At 50.7% G+C, this 15,128-nt stretch overlaps 1 protein-coding gene across 4 annotated transcripts in view; it reads right to left on the reverse strand.

Annotated features, from left to right (window-relative positions):
- Positions 1–15,128, reverse strand: part of LOC119954523 (armadillo-like helical domain-containing protein 4) — a 261,993-nt gene that overhangs the window by 201,052 nt on the left and 45,813 nt on the right. For all 4 annotated transcript variants that reach the window (XM_038779837.1, XM_038779846.1, XM_038779831.1 and 1 more), the window contains exon 2: positions 13,728–15,050. In XM_038779837.1, the coding sequence (XP_038635765.1) occupies positions 13,728–14,994 (1,267 nt within the window). In that variant the 5' untranslated portion in view covers positions 14,995–15,050. The remainder of the gene's footprint in view (positions 1–13,727; positions 15,051–15,128) is intronic.

A 15,128-nucleotide genomic window follows, 5' to 3' on the forward strand; every position in this document is an offset into this window, starting at 1 on the left:
GATTTTTTGCTGCTTTTAAAATACTATTATGGTGCATCTTAGCCAGCTTTGAAGGATGGGATTCCAGTCCCACCTGGCATAAATGGGGGCTGGGTTCCCAATAATGATAATCATTTGAATGAAGGAAGTGAGTCCCTCGAACACTGGTTAGCAAATAGAGGGATAGAGGCTATCATGCAAGGGGCCAAGAAGCATAGTAACATAGGTGAAGTGACTGGTGTTTGCAGAAAAAGGGTGAGAGAATGCCGAATTTGTGGCCAGATTTTAAAATTATTGGGAAAAACATGCTGGTGTTTCATTGGAGAAAAATGGACCTTTGGCTGTTTGGACATTGCTGAATTGCATACTGCCTGAGCATGCACAAAGTTACAAATTGATTAATCTCACCTGGCAAACACTGCCAAGGACAGTAGCGGTTACCTCCTTGGTAAACATTGACTGAGAAGGACTGTTCGTGGCCCCCAAAGATGAAAAGCCTAAAGTCACAGGGCAGTTCTACCAAGGAAAGAGAGGGCAGGGTCATGATTAACAGACAAGCAAAGGGAGAGGAGGTTATAATGGAGGAGGTAGAGGCAGAGGACAATGGCAGAGGAGAGAGAGATCACAGGATCAATGTAGAAGATGTGGGGCAGAAGGACATTGGGCTCGCGATTGTCACTTTAACCCCCAGGAAGGATGTACCCCACCTAGCGACATCTTCCCCTATTAGGCACTCTGCAAAATAGGAGCAGTAATACATTGCACTGATACTGGAATTTTTATGGAACTGCCTGAAATACGAGCTCACCAGCTGCAAAATGTAATAACTTCTAAGCCTGCGCCCAATCGCTCTGTGTCTGTGTTGTATGCTGGCAGCTGAGCGTTAACCCTTACAGTACCACTGTTAAAAAATACTGCAGGAAGCCTTACAAAAGGTTAATGACCCTTGGGCACAGCTATTAAAACACCTGATAGAGTCCAGCCAAAAGAATATAGTGACCCATTGCATGGCTTGGTATGCTTGTGAGGATGAGCACACATACAATTTACAAGCGCAATGTCACTTAGGAAAGCAGATACCATTGCATGTCAATCCTTTATATTTTGTGGGTGTTGTGGGATTAGGAATGTTAGTGCAGTTGACCAATAGTCAGAGGGACCTTTTTAGGATGGGTTTAACTTCAGAACCCCATTTAACATTGGCCGAAAGACATCCCACTAAGGCAAAGCAAATAGGAGAACTGATCAAAGAGGCCAGAGGCAAAAGAGTAATACATGAGATTTCTATTGAAATAGACGGACAAAACTGCCTGATAGAATTTTATGGCAAAGAGGAGGGCAGAGTGACCTGGAAAGAGGAGCAATGGCCCCCGAAAGAGCCATCATTTATTCCCTTCAATCCTGGTCCATCTATGGGCCCAACATAAAAATCATGTTGTAAAAGTACATTCTGCCCCAGCACAAAGGGTGCAGTTATAGAAGAACGTTGCCCTGCCATGCTTAAAAATATACAGGTTGGCGCCGGAAGCATAGAGGGAGTGATCAATGCACTATTACAGTAAAGGGTGCTGAAGAAAACATAAAGCCCCTGTAACATCCCTATACTCCCTATTCCAAAGGTAGGAAGACCTAACGAATGGTGGTTTGTGCAAGATCTCAGAGCCATCAATAAAGTTTTTATCACTATTGCTCCATTGGTGCCGAACGCAAATGTCATTTTGTCTTTTATACCACCAACAGCGGATTCTTTCTCCGTCACAGATTTATGCTCAGCCTTTTTCTCCATACCACTGCACCCGGAAAGTCAATATCTATTTGCCTTTACATATTGGAATCAACAATATTAAAAGAGACTTGGACGAGTGTCAGTTGTCTGCAGCCCAAATTCCCTCAATATGCTGACGATTTATTGATTGTCTCAGAGGGCTAGTTTGTCAACAGGATACCCATTTGTTATTATCACATCTGGCAGAGAGAGGACATAGAGTCTCAATGGACAAACTAAAACCAACTTTACCGAGAAGCGAGCTGTCAACCCTGCTACACTCTTGCCCGCATCCTCGAAAGCAGAACATCTGTATAATCATGGCTGTTTACAATTGGTTGAAGCCACCACAACCCCTCGACTCGATTTATTGAGTCACCCACTAGATAATCCAGACATCATCCTTTTTCTCCGATGGGTCAGCAAACTGACCAAATGATATGGCCCTCCTGGCCGGCTATGCAATAGTAACTCCATTCGAGATAGTGGAAGCTTTTGCTCTGCCTTCGGGAACGTCTGCGCAAGCGGCCGAATAGTTTTCCCTTAGTAAAGCATGTATTCTAGCTAAAAATAAAACAGTCAATATTTATACTGATTCTCGATACGCTTTTGGGGTAGTACATGATTTTGACCAATTATTGGAAAACAGGGGATTCATAACTTCCTCCGGCCAACCTATTAAACATGCTAAATTGGTTTTAAATTTACTAAATGCTGTTCAGCTGCCCAGCAAGATAGCCGTTTTAAAGTGTGAAGCGCATACTACCGCAGACGATGAAGTCTCATGCGGCAATAGATATGCTGATAAAATAGCGAAGGAAGTGACTCTCAAACAGCAGCCACAACAGCAAGCGGCTGCAGTTGAATGTCCGTCCACCATAACAGAACCAATGTTAAAACAGGCACAGGAGCAAGCCTCCCTACAGGAGCATCGCTCTTGGCTAAAAGCAGGTTGCTATCAAGCCAATCATCAAATCTAGATCCACCCAGATACCCAAGCAGTATGCCCCAGAAGTCTGTTCTTGCCACTATGTCGCCTTGCCCGTGGGCAGGCTCATGTGGGCAAGGGAGGGATGGCACATGCCATATGTCAACAATAGTATGCTCCAGGTATTAGGTAACAATTGAAAAAGTAGCCCGCACATGTATGATTTGATAGAGGAATAATCGGGGTAATCGCTGTCTTTGATCATTTACCGCAGCCCTAAATGCCTTTGGAAAATTTGCAGATAGATTTTGCACACATGCCGATGGCTAAAGGATGCAAATATGGGGATTTCCGGTGTGCATCATGCAGTGAGTGTGCACACAGAGGCAGCTCCTGCCTAAGGTTGCAGAAAAGAGCTCTTTTTTGGGCAGCATGGGTTGGATTTTCGATGAAAAGGCGTGGGTGAAGGTTCAAGGAGTATTTTCCCCCAGGAAAAGGATGTTTCATGGTTATCAGACCCTCAGAAACAGTGCAAGATTTGTCTGAACAGCAGCAAACAAAAGCCTCTGCAAGCATGCAAGCGGGGGAAGGGCCAGCTTATAGGTCTCAAGCTGACCTGAGGGCCTTTATGAAAGCTGAATTCTAGCAGCAGAGGGAAGAACTGTGAAAAGATCTCACCAAGGCCATTGAAGAAGCGGAGACGGACTTCCGGTAGCGGTGATGCGGAGCTAAGCCGCACGTTCAGTGGCTCCCACTATTTTCGGACTTTGGGGCTCTTTTAAGGGCTCGTAGTGGTGCTGTTTGGACTTTACCCCGTGTGGGAACACTCCTTCTCAGATTCTCCACCGGTGGATGGCCTGGACTAGGAGTGGAGCGGTCAGAAAATCGGCTTTGTAGTTGTGGCTAAGTCGCACCGCAGCTCCCGCTACTTAAGGACTTTTGGGCCGATTTGAGGGCCTCAAACGGCGCTGTCTCGACGAATCCCGGTGGGGGAAGGTGTCTAGAGGAGCATTCCCCATAATTTATGGTGCTCACCCGGAGTGGGGCAAAGGAAAAAGCTGCAGCAGCTCCCCAAGAAAAGCGGGGGAAGAAGGACAAAATGGCGGCCGGCGGAACACCCGAGGACTGGTGGAAGTGGGCGCAGGAGCAGCAGGCCTCTCTTCTGCGCTGTTTTGCGGAGCTGAAGGCTGTGTTGCTGGACTCCCTGAATGCGACTACCAACGAGCTGCTTGGGGGTCAGGCGGCTCAGGAGGTGTCCATTCGGGAGTTGCAGCAGCAGGCCGCTGAGCGGGAGGAGGGGGCCGTGGTCATCGTGGGGAAAGTGGAGTTGCACGAGGCACTTCACAAAAAGTGGCAAGACCGCTTGGAGGAGCTGGACGTTCGCACGAGGTGAAAGAATTTGAGGATCCTGGGCCTGGCGGAGGGGCTGGAAGGATCGGATCTCCCGTCGTACGTGACCACGATGTTGAGCTCGTTGATGGGAGATGGGTCCTTCCATTTGCCCCTGGAGCTTGAGGGAGCTCACAGAGTGCTGGCCAGGAGGCCTAAGGCAAATGAACTGGTGCGGTTCCATCGATTTAGTGACCGGGAGTGTGTGCTGCGCTGGGCCAAGAAAGAGAGGAACAGCAAGTGGGAGAATTCGGTAGTGCGAATCTACCAGGACTGGAGTGCGGAGGTGGCAAAGCGGCGGGCCGGGTTCAACCGGACGAAGGCGGTGCTGCATGCCAAGCAGGTCAGATTTGGAATGCTACAGCCTGCGCGTCTGTGGGTGACATATAAGGACCGGCACCACTACTACGAGTCCCCGGAGGAGGCGTGGGCCTTTGTACAGGCGGAGAAGCTGGACTCGAACTAGGGTCTGGGGACACACTATGGCCGTTGCTGTTTTTGCTGTTGCTGTTCTTCAATTTTGACACGTGTTTTTTTTATGCTGGTTTTCTTTTTGCTCTGTTTCCGGGTGGGTTTGTCTGTTGGGTGAGGGTGTGGGGTATGTGGGGAACGTTGGGGGCATGTGCTTTATATGTTCTCTTCTGTACGGGGCTGGGGGTTGGGGTGAAACTAGATTTTGAGGAGCTGCGTCAGAAGGGTGGGGTGTGGCAGTGTGAAAGCGCGGGCTTTCCTCTGGTTGTCCGCGCTGCGGGGCAGGGGGGGCGGAGCTGGAGGTGGGGGCGTGGCCTCTACTGGTTTTCTTTCCCGCTCTGAAGCGGTGCCAAGGAGGTGTGGCAAGAGGGGCATAACCCCATGCCGGGAGGAGATGGGTTTTGGCAGGAGCTGCCGGGTCAGCAGAAGTCAGCTGACTCACGGAAGTACCATGGACGGTGCGTCGCGGCTAGGAGGGGTCCTAGCCTGGGGGGGTGGGGGGGGATACCGGGTTGCTGCTGGAATGGCCAGGAAGGAGCTGGCGTGGGCCGGGGGGGGTAGAGGAGAGGCGTTATCGCCATGGGGAACGGGTCAGGCGGGGCGAGCTGGCCTGGGGCGAGCAGTCGATAAGCTATGGCTAGCCGGCGGGGGAGAGGGAAAGGTTGCCCTCTGATCCGGCTGATTACCTGGAATGTGAGGGGGCTGAATGGGCCGGTGAAGAGAACTAGGGTAGTTTCTCATCTGAAGGGGCTGAAGGCGGACGTGGCTATGCTCCAGGAGACCCACTTGAAGGTGGCGGACCAGGTTCGTCTGAGGAAGGGGTGGGTGGGGCAGGTTTTTCACTCAGGATTGGACGCGAAGAACCGGGGGGTGGCAATTCTGGTGGGGAAGAGGGTGGCATTCGAGGCGGCTGAGGTGGTGTCGGACAAGGAGGGCAGATATATTATGGTGAAGGGTAGGCTGCAGGGAGAGAAGGTGGTGCTGGTTAATGTATATGCCCCGAATTGGGATGATGCCGGCTTCATGAGGCGCTTGTTGGGCCGCATTCAGGACCTGGAGGCAGGGGACCTGATCATGGGGGGAGACTTTAACACAGTGCTGGATCCCCCACTGGACCGGTCCAGTTCAAGGACAGGTAGGAGACCGGCGGCGGCCAAAGTACTGAGGGGGTTTATGGGCCAGATGGGAGGGGTGGATCCCTGGAGGTTTGGGAGGCCGAGAGCGCGGGAGTATTCCTTTTTCTCCCATGTCCATAGGGTCTATTCCCAAATAGATTTTTTCATCCTGAGCAGGGGATTGATCCCGAAGGTGCAGGATGCAGAGTATTCGGCCATAGCAATTTCAGACCATGCTCCGCACTGGGTTGATCTGGAGATGGGGGAGGCGCGGGACCAGCGCCCGCTCTGGGGCCTGGATGTGGGGCTGCTGGCTGATGAGGAGGTGTGTAGGAGGGTCCGGGAAGTATTGAGGGGTATCTTGATACCAACGACACGGGGGAGGTCCGGGTGGGGATGGTCTGGGAGGCTCTGAAAGCAGTGATCCGGGGGGAGCTGATCTCCATCCGGGCCCATAGGGAAAGGAGGGAGAGGAAGGAGAGGGAGAGACTGGTGGGGGAGCTCCAGGATGTGGACAGGAGATACGCGGAGGCACCGGAGGAGGGGTTGCTGGGGGAACGGCTTAGTTTGCAGGCCAAATTTGACTTGTTGACCACCAGAAAGGCGGAGACACAGTGGAGGAGGTCGCAGGGCACGGTATATGAGTATGGGGAGAAGGCGAGCAGGATGTTGGCGCATCAGCTCCGCAGGCGAGATGCGGCTAGGGAAATTGGTGGAGTGACGGATAGGGGTGGGAATGTAGTGCAGAAGGGGACAGAAGTAAATGGGGTCTTTAGGGACTTCTACGAGGAACTGTACCGGTCAGAACCTCCGATGGGGAGAGGGGGGATGGAGAGCTTCATGAACAGGCTATGGTTCCCAAGGGTTCAAGAGGAGCTGGTAGAGGGGCTGGGGGCGCCGATAGAGTTGGAGGAGCTAGTCAGGGGGATTGGACAAATGCAGTCAGGTAAGGCGCCGGGGCCGGACGGGTTCCCGGTGGAATTTTATAAAAAATATGCGGATCTGGTGGGCCCCCTGTTGGTGCGAGCCTTCAATGAGGCATGGGAGGGGGGGGGGGCTTTGCTCCCGACGATGTCGCGGGCACTGATCTCTCTGATCCTAAAGCGGGATAAGGACCCCTTGCAATGTGGATCATACAGGCCTATCTCGCTCCTCAATGTTGACGCTAAGTTGCTGGCGAAGATCCTGGCCACCAGGATAGAGGACTGTGTGCCAGGGGTGATACACGAGGATCAGACAGGATTTGTCAAGGGACGGCAGCTCAACACGAATGAGCGGAGACTGCTAAATGTTATTATGATGCCGGCAGTGGAGGGGGAGGCGGAGATAGTGGTGGCGCTGGATGCGGAGAAAGCGTTTGATAGAGTTGAGTGGGGGTACCTGTGGAAGGTGCTGGAGCGGTTCGGATTCGGGGAGGGATTCATCAAATGGGTGAGGCTGCTCTACGCGGCTCCGATGGCAAGTGTAGTTACCAATGGAAGGAGATCGGAGTACTTTAGGCTCTACCGTGGGACCAGGCAGGGGTGCCCCCTGTCCCCCTTGCTCTTTGCACTGGCGATTGAACCTTTGGCTATGGCGTTGAGGGAGTCAGGGAGAGATGGAGGGGTCTGGTGCGGGGTGGGGAGGAACATCGTGTATCGCTGTATGCGGATGACCTGCTGTTGTATGTGGCGGATCCAGAAGGGGGAATGCCGGGGGTGATGGAGCTGTTAGCGGAATTTGGGGGCTTCTCGGGCTATAAGTTAAATTTAGGCAAGAGTGAGGTATTTGTAGTACACCCGGGTGATCAGGAGGAGGGAATTGGGAAACTCCCGATTAAGAGGGCAGTGAAGAGTTTCAGATACCTGGGGGTGCAGGTGGCCAGGAGTTGGGGGACTCTCCATAAGCTTAATTTTACCAGGCTGGTGGAACAGATGGAGGAGGAATTTAAAAGGTGGGACATGGTGCCGCTATCGTTGGCGGGTAGAGTGCAGTCCGTCAAAATGACAGTTCTCCCGAGGTTCTTGTTCCTTTTTCAGTGTTTGCCCATCTTTATCCCTAGGACCTTTTTTAGAAGGGTGACTAGCAGCATCATGAGCTTTGTTTGGGCGCATGGGACCCCGAGGGTGAAGAGGGTCTTCTTGGAGCGGGGTAGAGATGGGGGGGGGGCTGGCGTTACCCAATCTCTCGGGGTATTATTGGGCGGCCAATGTGTCGATGGCGCGCAAGTGGGTAATGGAGGGGGAGGGGGCAGCATGGAAACGGATGGAGATTGCGTCCTGTGGAGATACAAGCCTGGGGGCCCTGGTAACGGCGCCATGGCCGCTCCCTCCTACGAGGTATACCACGACTCCGGTGGTGGTGGCTACCCTCAAGATTTGGGGGCAGTGGAGGCGACATAGGGGAGAAGTGGGGGGCTCGATGGAGGCTCCGTTAAGGGGGAACCATAGGTTCGTCCCGGGGAACATTGATGGGGGATTTCAGGGTTGGTACAGAGCGGGCATCAGACAGCTGAGGGACCTGTTTATTGATGGGAGGTTTGCGAGCCTGGGGAGTTGGAGGAGAAATTTGGGCTCCCCCCGGGGAACATGTTCAGGTATCTGCAGGTAAAGGCATTTGCTAGGCGGCAGGTGGAGGGATTCCCTTCGCTTCCCGCGAGGGGGGTGAGCGACAGGGTGCTTTCGGGGGTCTGGGTCGGAGAGGGGAAGATATCTGATACCTACAAGGTTATGCAGGAGGCGGAGGAGGTGTCAGTAGAGGAGCTGAAAGCTAAGTGGGAGGGGGAACTGGGGGAACAGATCGAAGACGGGACATGGGCTGATGCCCTGGAGAGGGTTAATTCTTCCTCCTCGAGTGCGCGGCTTAGCCTCATCCAATTCAAGGTGCTGCACCGGGCCCACATGACTGGGACGAGGATGAGTAGGTTCTTTGGGGGTGAAGACAGGTGTGTCAGGTGCTCGGGGAGTCCAGCGAACCATGCCCATATGTTCTGGGCATGCCCGGCACTGGAGGAGTTCTGGAAGGGGGTGGCGAGGACGGTGTCGAGGGTGGTGGGATCCAGGGTCAAGCCAGGATGGGGACTTGCGATTTTTGGGGTTGGGGTGGAGCCGGGAGTGCAGGAGGCGAAAGAGGCCGGTCTGCTGGCCTTTGCGTCCCTAGTAGCCCGGCGAAGGATCTTGCTACAATGGAAGGATGCGAGGCCCCCAAGCGTGGAGACCTGGATCAATGACATGGCGGGTTTCATTAAGCTAGAGAAGATCAAATTCGCCCTGAGAGGGTCGGTACAAGGGTTCTTTAGGCGGTGGCAACCTTTTCTCGACTTTCTGGCTCAACGATAGGGTACGGGGACAGTAGCAGCAGCAACCCGGGGGGGTGGGGGGGAAGGGGGAAGCAAAAGGTGTGGGGGGGGGTGTGGGGGGGGGGGGGGGGGGACGATGACTATGTTTGTTTATTTAATTTAAATTTATTTTTAAGTTCTTCTGTTGTTCATTGGGGTTGGGGGGGTGGGGGATGGGATACATGCGTCGATATGGTCTGGGGGTGTTACAGTTATTATGGGTTATTTTGTTGCATTTCATTGTTTGTCGTTACGTTTATATTTTCTGTAAAAAATTCCAATAAAAATTATATTTTAAAAAAAGGATGCAAATATGTGCTGGTGATAGTGGACATGTTTTCACGGTGGGTAGAAGCTTTTCCAACCAAAGGAGATGATGCTAGAACGGTGGTAAATATTTTGTTAAAGGAAATAATATGAGGGACATCTGACCATCATCCTGGTATCTGGTGCTGGAACCCCAATATCCAGGCCTGGCTGCCCTGGTATATCTTCCCCATCTTCCTCATTGGATAAGGAGTGTGAGTCCCTTATGTATGTGGCTGGCAATTAAGGTCTCCCTTCTCTGCTGCATGAGGTTGTGCAGGACGTAACAAATAACTATAATCTGTGATACCTTCTGAGGTGCATATTGGAGAGCTGTAGGGAAATTAATGTTTAGTTCTAATTTGCACACAATCGATACGGTTTTATACAGAATTCTGGAACACAAGCTCACCACATGACTTGGTCTTCACACCACACTTAAAACTGACAAGGGATAAAGAGCATATGGCCCTTGCAGGACGTCAAAGTTGAACAATGACTGGTAAAGAACTATCCACCTCCCTCACAATTAAAATGATCAGCTCCGGGACTTCCGGTGATGGGATGAGCAGTCGTGCATCAGGTGGCTCTCCTCCAGAATACAATAAGCACTTTTGGATGAATTCAGTCTGAAAATTCAGACTCATTTTACCCACAAACAAGAGAAAGAGGAAAGATTGTATGCCAATGAATGGGAGCTCAAGAGGCTGCAGAAAGGAAAAAGCGGAGAAAAAAATCAGGAACAGCGAGCGAGCGAGTCGGCGGACCCACGAGGCGTGGGGGCCCGGCCACCGAGAGAGAGAGAGCGAGCGAGAGAGACGGGAGACGGATGACCTGAACACTGCCCACCCCCCCAAACGAGATGGATGGAAGATATTCCCGACTTAGGAATTGACGGCGATGAGGGAGGCGATTAAAGTAGAGATCCAGGTGGCAATCGAGGTGATGGTGATGGAGGCACTGGTCGCCATGCAGGCGGCGGGATTGTTGCTCTGGAGGCCGAAATAAAAAGGTTAATGGCAACCCAGGGGAGCCTGAAGGGGGAAGTCGAGGATCAGGAAATTCGGTCTTGGCGTCAAAACATCCGAATCGTGGGTCTGCCAGAGGGGATCGAGGGCAGGGACCCGACCAACTATGTGGTCCAGATGCTGGCCAACCTAGTGGAGAGGGACAGCTTCCCCAAGCCGCTGGAGATCCACAGGGCACACAGTTCACTGCGCCCAAAGCCCAAGGCCGGAATGCAGCCAAGGGGGATAATCATCAAACTACACAGATACCAGGATTGGGAGAACATAGAACATACAGTGCAGAAGGAGACCATTCGGCCCATCGGCACACAGTAAGCCCTCACTTCCACCCTATCCCCGTAACCCAATAACCCCTCCTAACCTTTTTGGACACTAAGGGTAATTTAGCATAGCCAATCCACCTAACCTGCACATCTTTGGACTGTGGGAGGAAACCGGAGCACCCGGAGGAAACCCACGCAGACACGGGGAGAACGTGCAAACTCCACACAGACAGTGACCCAGCGGGGAATCGAACCTGGGACCCTGGCACTGTGAAGCCACAGTGCTATCCACTTGTGCTACCGTGCTGCCCAGAAGATCCCGCGTTGGGCAAGGCATTCAAAGGTGAGCAGTTGGGAAGGACACAGAATACGGGTGTACCAGGACATTGCGGCAGACCTGGAAAAGCGCAAGGCCGAGTTCAACTAAAAGAAATCGACCCTGTACAAAAATGGAGTAAGACTCCCACCAGGCTCTGGGTGACATTCCAAAACAAGAAATATTACGTTAACACCCCGGCGAGGCAGATGAGTTTGTGAGGATGAATGGCCTGGACAAAGGGCAGACAAGGCAGCTTTGAGGAAGATACAGAGAAAGAGCAGGAAAAAGAACAGTGATGGACATGAACAATGTTTGCACAAGCCAGTACTGCCTCACTTTGAGCAAAAGCACCAGAGCACAGGAAAGGGTGAGGGCTGCGCAGCGCAGGAGAGGGAACAGCTATTGATCGGGCATAGGGAAGGAGTAAGATCAGCCTCAGGAGGGGGGCCACCACATAGCGGGGAAAGTTAGCTCTCGGAAGCATGAAAGCCAGTGGGACCGTGCCGTACCTCCCAGTGGGGAGGGGGAGGGGGCACAGGGGCAGGGAAGGGGAATGAAAGGTGAGGGGGGGGGGAGGGGGGGGGGCGGGGGGGCGTGGGGGGGGGGGGGGGTGATGCACGATCAATAACTCTCGAGGCGAGATTGAAGGCTTTATTGGACGAGATGTTTCCCCCAGCAGCGCAGGTACAGAATGCAGCAGCTAGGGAGACACAGACTCTTATACCAGCAGGCAGGCTTCACCAATGGTCTTACAGTATTGGGTACCTCCAACACCAATAGTCTTACAGCATCGGGTACCTTCAACCTAGGTACCGTAATACCCCTAATACCGACTACCACAGGGGGGGTGGAGGGTAGAAACGGGGAAGGGGGACCACGAGGGGAACACAATGAAAAGGAACGGAAGGGTTTTAGATTGGCTTCAGCAGGTAAGGTTCGCGTTGAAGGAACAAGATAGCACCATAAGCAGCCATTTTGGAGTACCCGAAGCAGGGTTTCAGAGGCTGTAACTTCACCTGAGGAAGGAGCAGTGCTCCAAAAGATAGTGATTTGAAATAAACCTGTTGGACTTTAACATGGTGTTTTAAGACTTCTTACTATAAATATAACAGGCATTGCAAGGAGGTGGGATGAGAAACATAAGAGGCATAAGAAACACTAGAGGCATAAGGAGCTTCAAGGCACATGGAAAATGTATCAGAAGCACAAAGGGATGAAGCAAAGTGAAATTAAAAAGCAGAAAGATTAGAATCCAAGAACAAGCAAGGAAGAAAAGTATTGATATCATTGGTTATTTTTCACAAATTATTTCACAGGGTTCAAGCACTGATAACTGTCAATGGTGCTTGCAGATATGTAATCCACATTGTCTGGATGATACAGGAATAAAATAATGCATTTAAACCATGAGATTGAATTTACAATTAAATAACCATCTCAGAACATTTTGCAAGGGGATGAAATTGATCCAAAAGAAGAAACGAGTAAATTATCGAAGGTGAATAAATGCTGGGATATTTTCTCCTAATTAATTAGGATACAGGAAGACAGACAATCATAAATAAGCAACATTGCTTATGGAGTCACTGGGCACGATTTAGTGGGAAAAACAGAGCCCTGTATTGGCCGAGTTTAGTGGGGTATTTCTCAGCGCCGCCCGCTATCAAACGGACTCTTCTTTTAGGCCTCAGCGAGGAACGCCTCGTCAAGGCTGCACTTACCTTAATTTCCTGCACTGGTGAACTCAGCAGGAAGAGATCGGAGCGCCATTTTTAAATTGAGCCACCCGAACCCCACTTCATTAGAGCAGGCCACCCCCCGGGCCCAGCATGGACAATCTGGCATCTTGGCACTGCCAGGGTGGCACTGCCACAGTTCCCAGGTGGCAAAGCCAGGGTGACCAGGTGGCAGTGCCAATGTGCTAGGCCGGCAGTACCGGGGCAGCAGTGCGCATGCGCGGCCACGGACCTGGCAATTCTCCAGCCATATCGGCAGCGAGAGCCGTGTGCTCTACGTTGCCTGCCTGCCTGCCAGACGGAGGATCGGTGGCCGTTACGCACCAAATTTTCGGTCATAAAAGGCCACCGTTCCCATGCCAGCGTCAGGACATAGCCTGTAAATCGGAGAATCTAGCCCAATGTACTTTTCAAAATGAAGAAGTATTAATAGGGGTGAGACTGGGATGCAGGGAGGTGTAAAAGGGAAAACAAATAACATACTGAAAGGAGAAAGGGAAGGAAATGTGAGAGAGAACATTGAAGGTGAGCCTGAGAGAGTATTGGGAAAACGTGAAAATCAGTGGGCGGGATTCTCCGACCCCCCGCCGGGTCGGAGAATCGACGGGGGGGGCGGGCGGCGTGAATGCCGCTCCCGCCGGCTGCTGAATTCTCCAGCACCGGAGATTTAACGAGGGCCGCAACCAGGGGACATTTTCAGTTTGGAGGGTGTTGCTGCAATATTAGGGAACAGGGCATACAGTGGAGAGCTGGAACACTTTAGTGGGCCTAGACGGCAGAATAAAGGAATATTTGGGAAACCCTGGGTGGAGGGAGCAGAGCTGATGTATTTGCACTGGGCAGGGAGAGGAAGAGTGCATGAGCGGTGGAATACTTGTGGGGAAGGAAAGCAGAGCACATTAAAGGCCTGGTCTAGAGAATTTACTGAGGGGGGTGCGGGAGCTAGGAATCAGTAAAGCTAAAATAAATTCTAAAATTTTACGAGCCATTTGCTCGTGGATGCATTGTGATACCATGGAACAATCCAATCAACATCAGAGGCTCACCAAGGTATTACAACCATGCAATATTACACTCCTTAGATTTTTTAAATAATTTATCTATACTTATACCTTCAGAGACTTGTTTCTCAGGGAGATGAGTTGTTGGCAAAGCAGATCTGACAGCGGGAATCCCATTTGTCACTGCCAGCATTGAACTCAATCCCTTATATGGTTCTTTGGTACTTTCAGTTATAGCTGCTGTGCTAAATACTTGCGTTGTTTGAGTTGTTTTCAACATAGTTTCTGTAGATGCTGATGAGACTGACTCTGTCATCGCAGCCCCCTTGACTGATGTTGTAACTCTGGGTGTGGTAGTCACCTGAAATGTACTGGGTGCCTTGCTGTCTGTTACTGCACCCACTGTAGTTGCCATGATTTCATTCATTTCTTTATCAGTATTTGGACTGTTTACTTTCCAGCTGAAGTAATTACCTTCTGGTTCACTGATTATTGTTGTGGTTGTTACTTCTTCATTCCTGAAACTTTCGACATTTGCACTTGTGAATTCTGAGAAATTTAACATTTCTGCAGTCAATACATTGACATCTTTTTGTGTCGTATTTACTGTAAGAATAGTTTTACTTGTCAGAGGCAACGCTGTTGTGTCGTGACTGTTCAGTGTAAAGTTTTCACTGCTAGAATCAGTTGGCCCCAGTGTCACACCACTGCTTTCACTTTTGGTGGTCCCACCAAGTACAGAGGAAATTGTAACCGGCACTGGGACTGGTTTCTTATTCTTCATTGTTCCTTCAGTTTTCTCTTGATCAACGGTAGCTGCGTCATTCGGTGTTGCTCCCGTTGTCATGTAAACAATATTGTTAACTTCACTGGCATCAGGGCCAGGATTGGAAGAGGATTTTGTAGCTAAGACTGTTACAGAATCTTTCTGTTTAGAATGTACAGTTTTGTTCCAGTCAGCATCCTTTGTACTTGCACTGAATGGTTTCTGAGATGGCACCATTGTTGTAGTTGTGGGTAATATATCAAGGCTAGTTATGGTGATTACATTTTCATTTTCTGCCTTATTGGTTTGTTTTGTTTCTTCTACATGGGCAATGCTAGGATTTATTGCAGCAGTTAATGTTTCTAATGAAGGCCTTAAAATATTACTGGAAGCAGTGAAACTTGCTGTTTCTCCATTTAGCACTGTGTCACTTTTCACCCCGTTATTGTTTTCATTATAGCTCGTGATGCCTTCTGGCTTTGCAGTAGAAACCTCAAATATCCGTATGTTCCTTCTTTGCCGTTTCTGAATGACAGACGATCTCAGTCCTGGTAAGCAGATGAGGGTGGCCAAAATAGCCACACATGCGTGAAATTTTGTTGGTCTCATCATTAGCAAATAGGTTAAAAAGGTAAGGAATTCCCCTGAAGAGGGCTGCACAAAGAAATCTGAAACAAAAAATATTATTTGTAAAGCATTTATATACTGCCACCACAGTATCAATTCTAGTAAAAATAAACTATATA

This window comes from Scyliorhinus canicula, chromosome 2 (assembly GCF_902713615.1).
Source record: "Scyliorhinus canicula chromosome 2, sScyCan1.1, whole genome shotgun sequence".
Taxonomy (NCBI): Eukaryota; Metazoa; Chordata; class Chondrichthyes; order Carcharhiniformes; family Scyliorhinidae; genus Scyliorhinus; species Scyliorhinus canicula.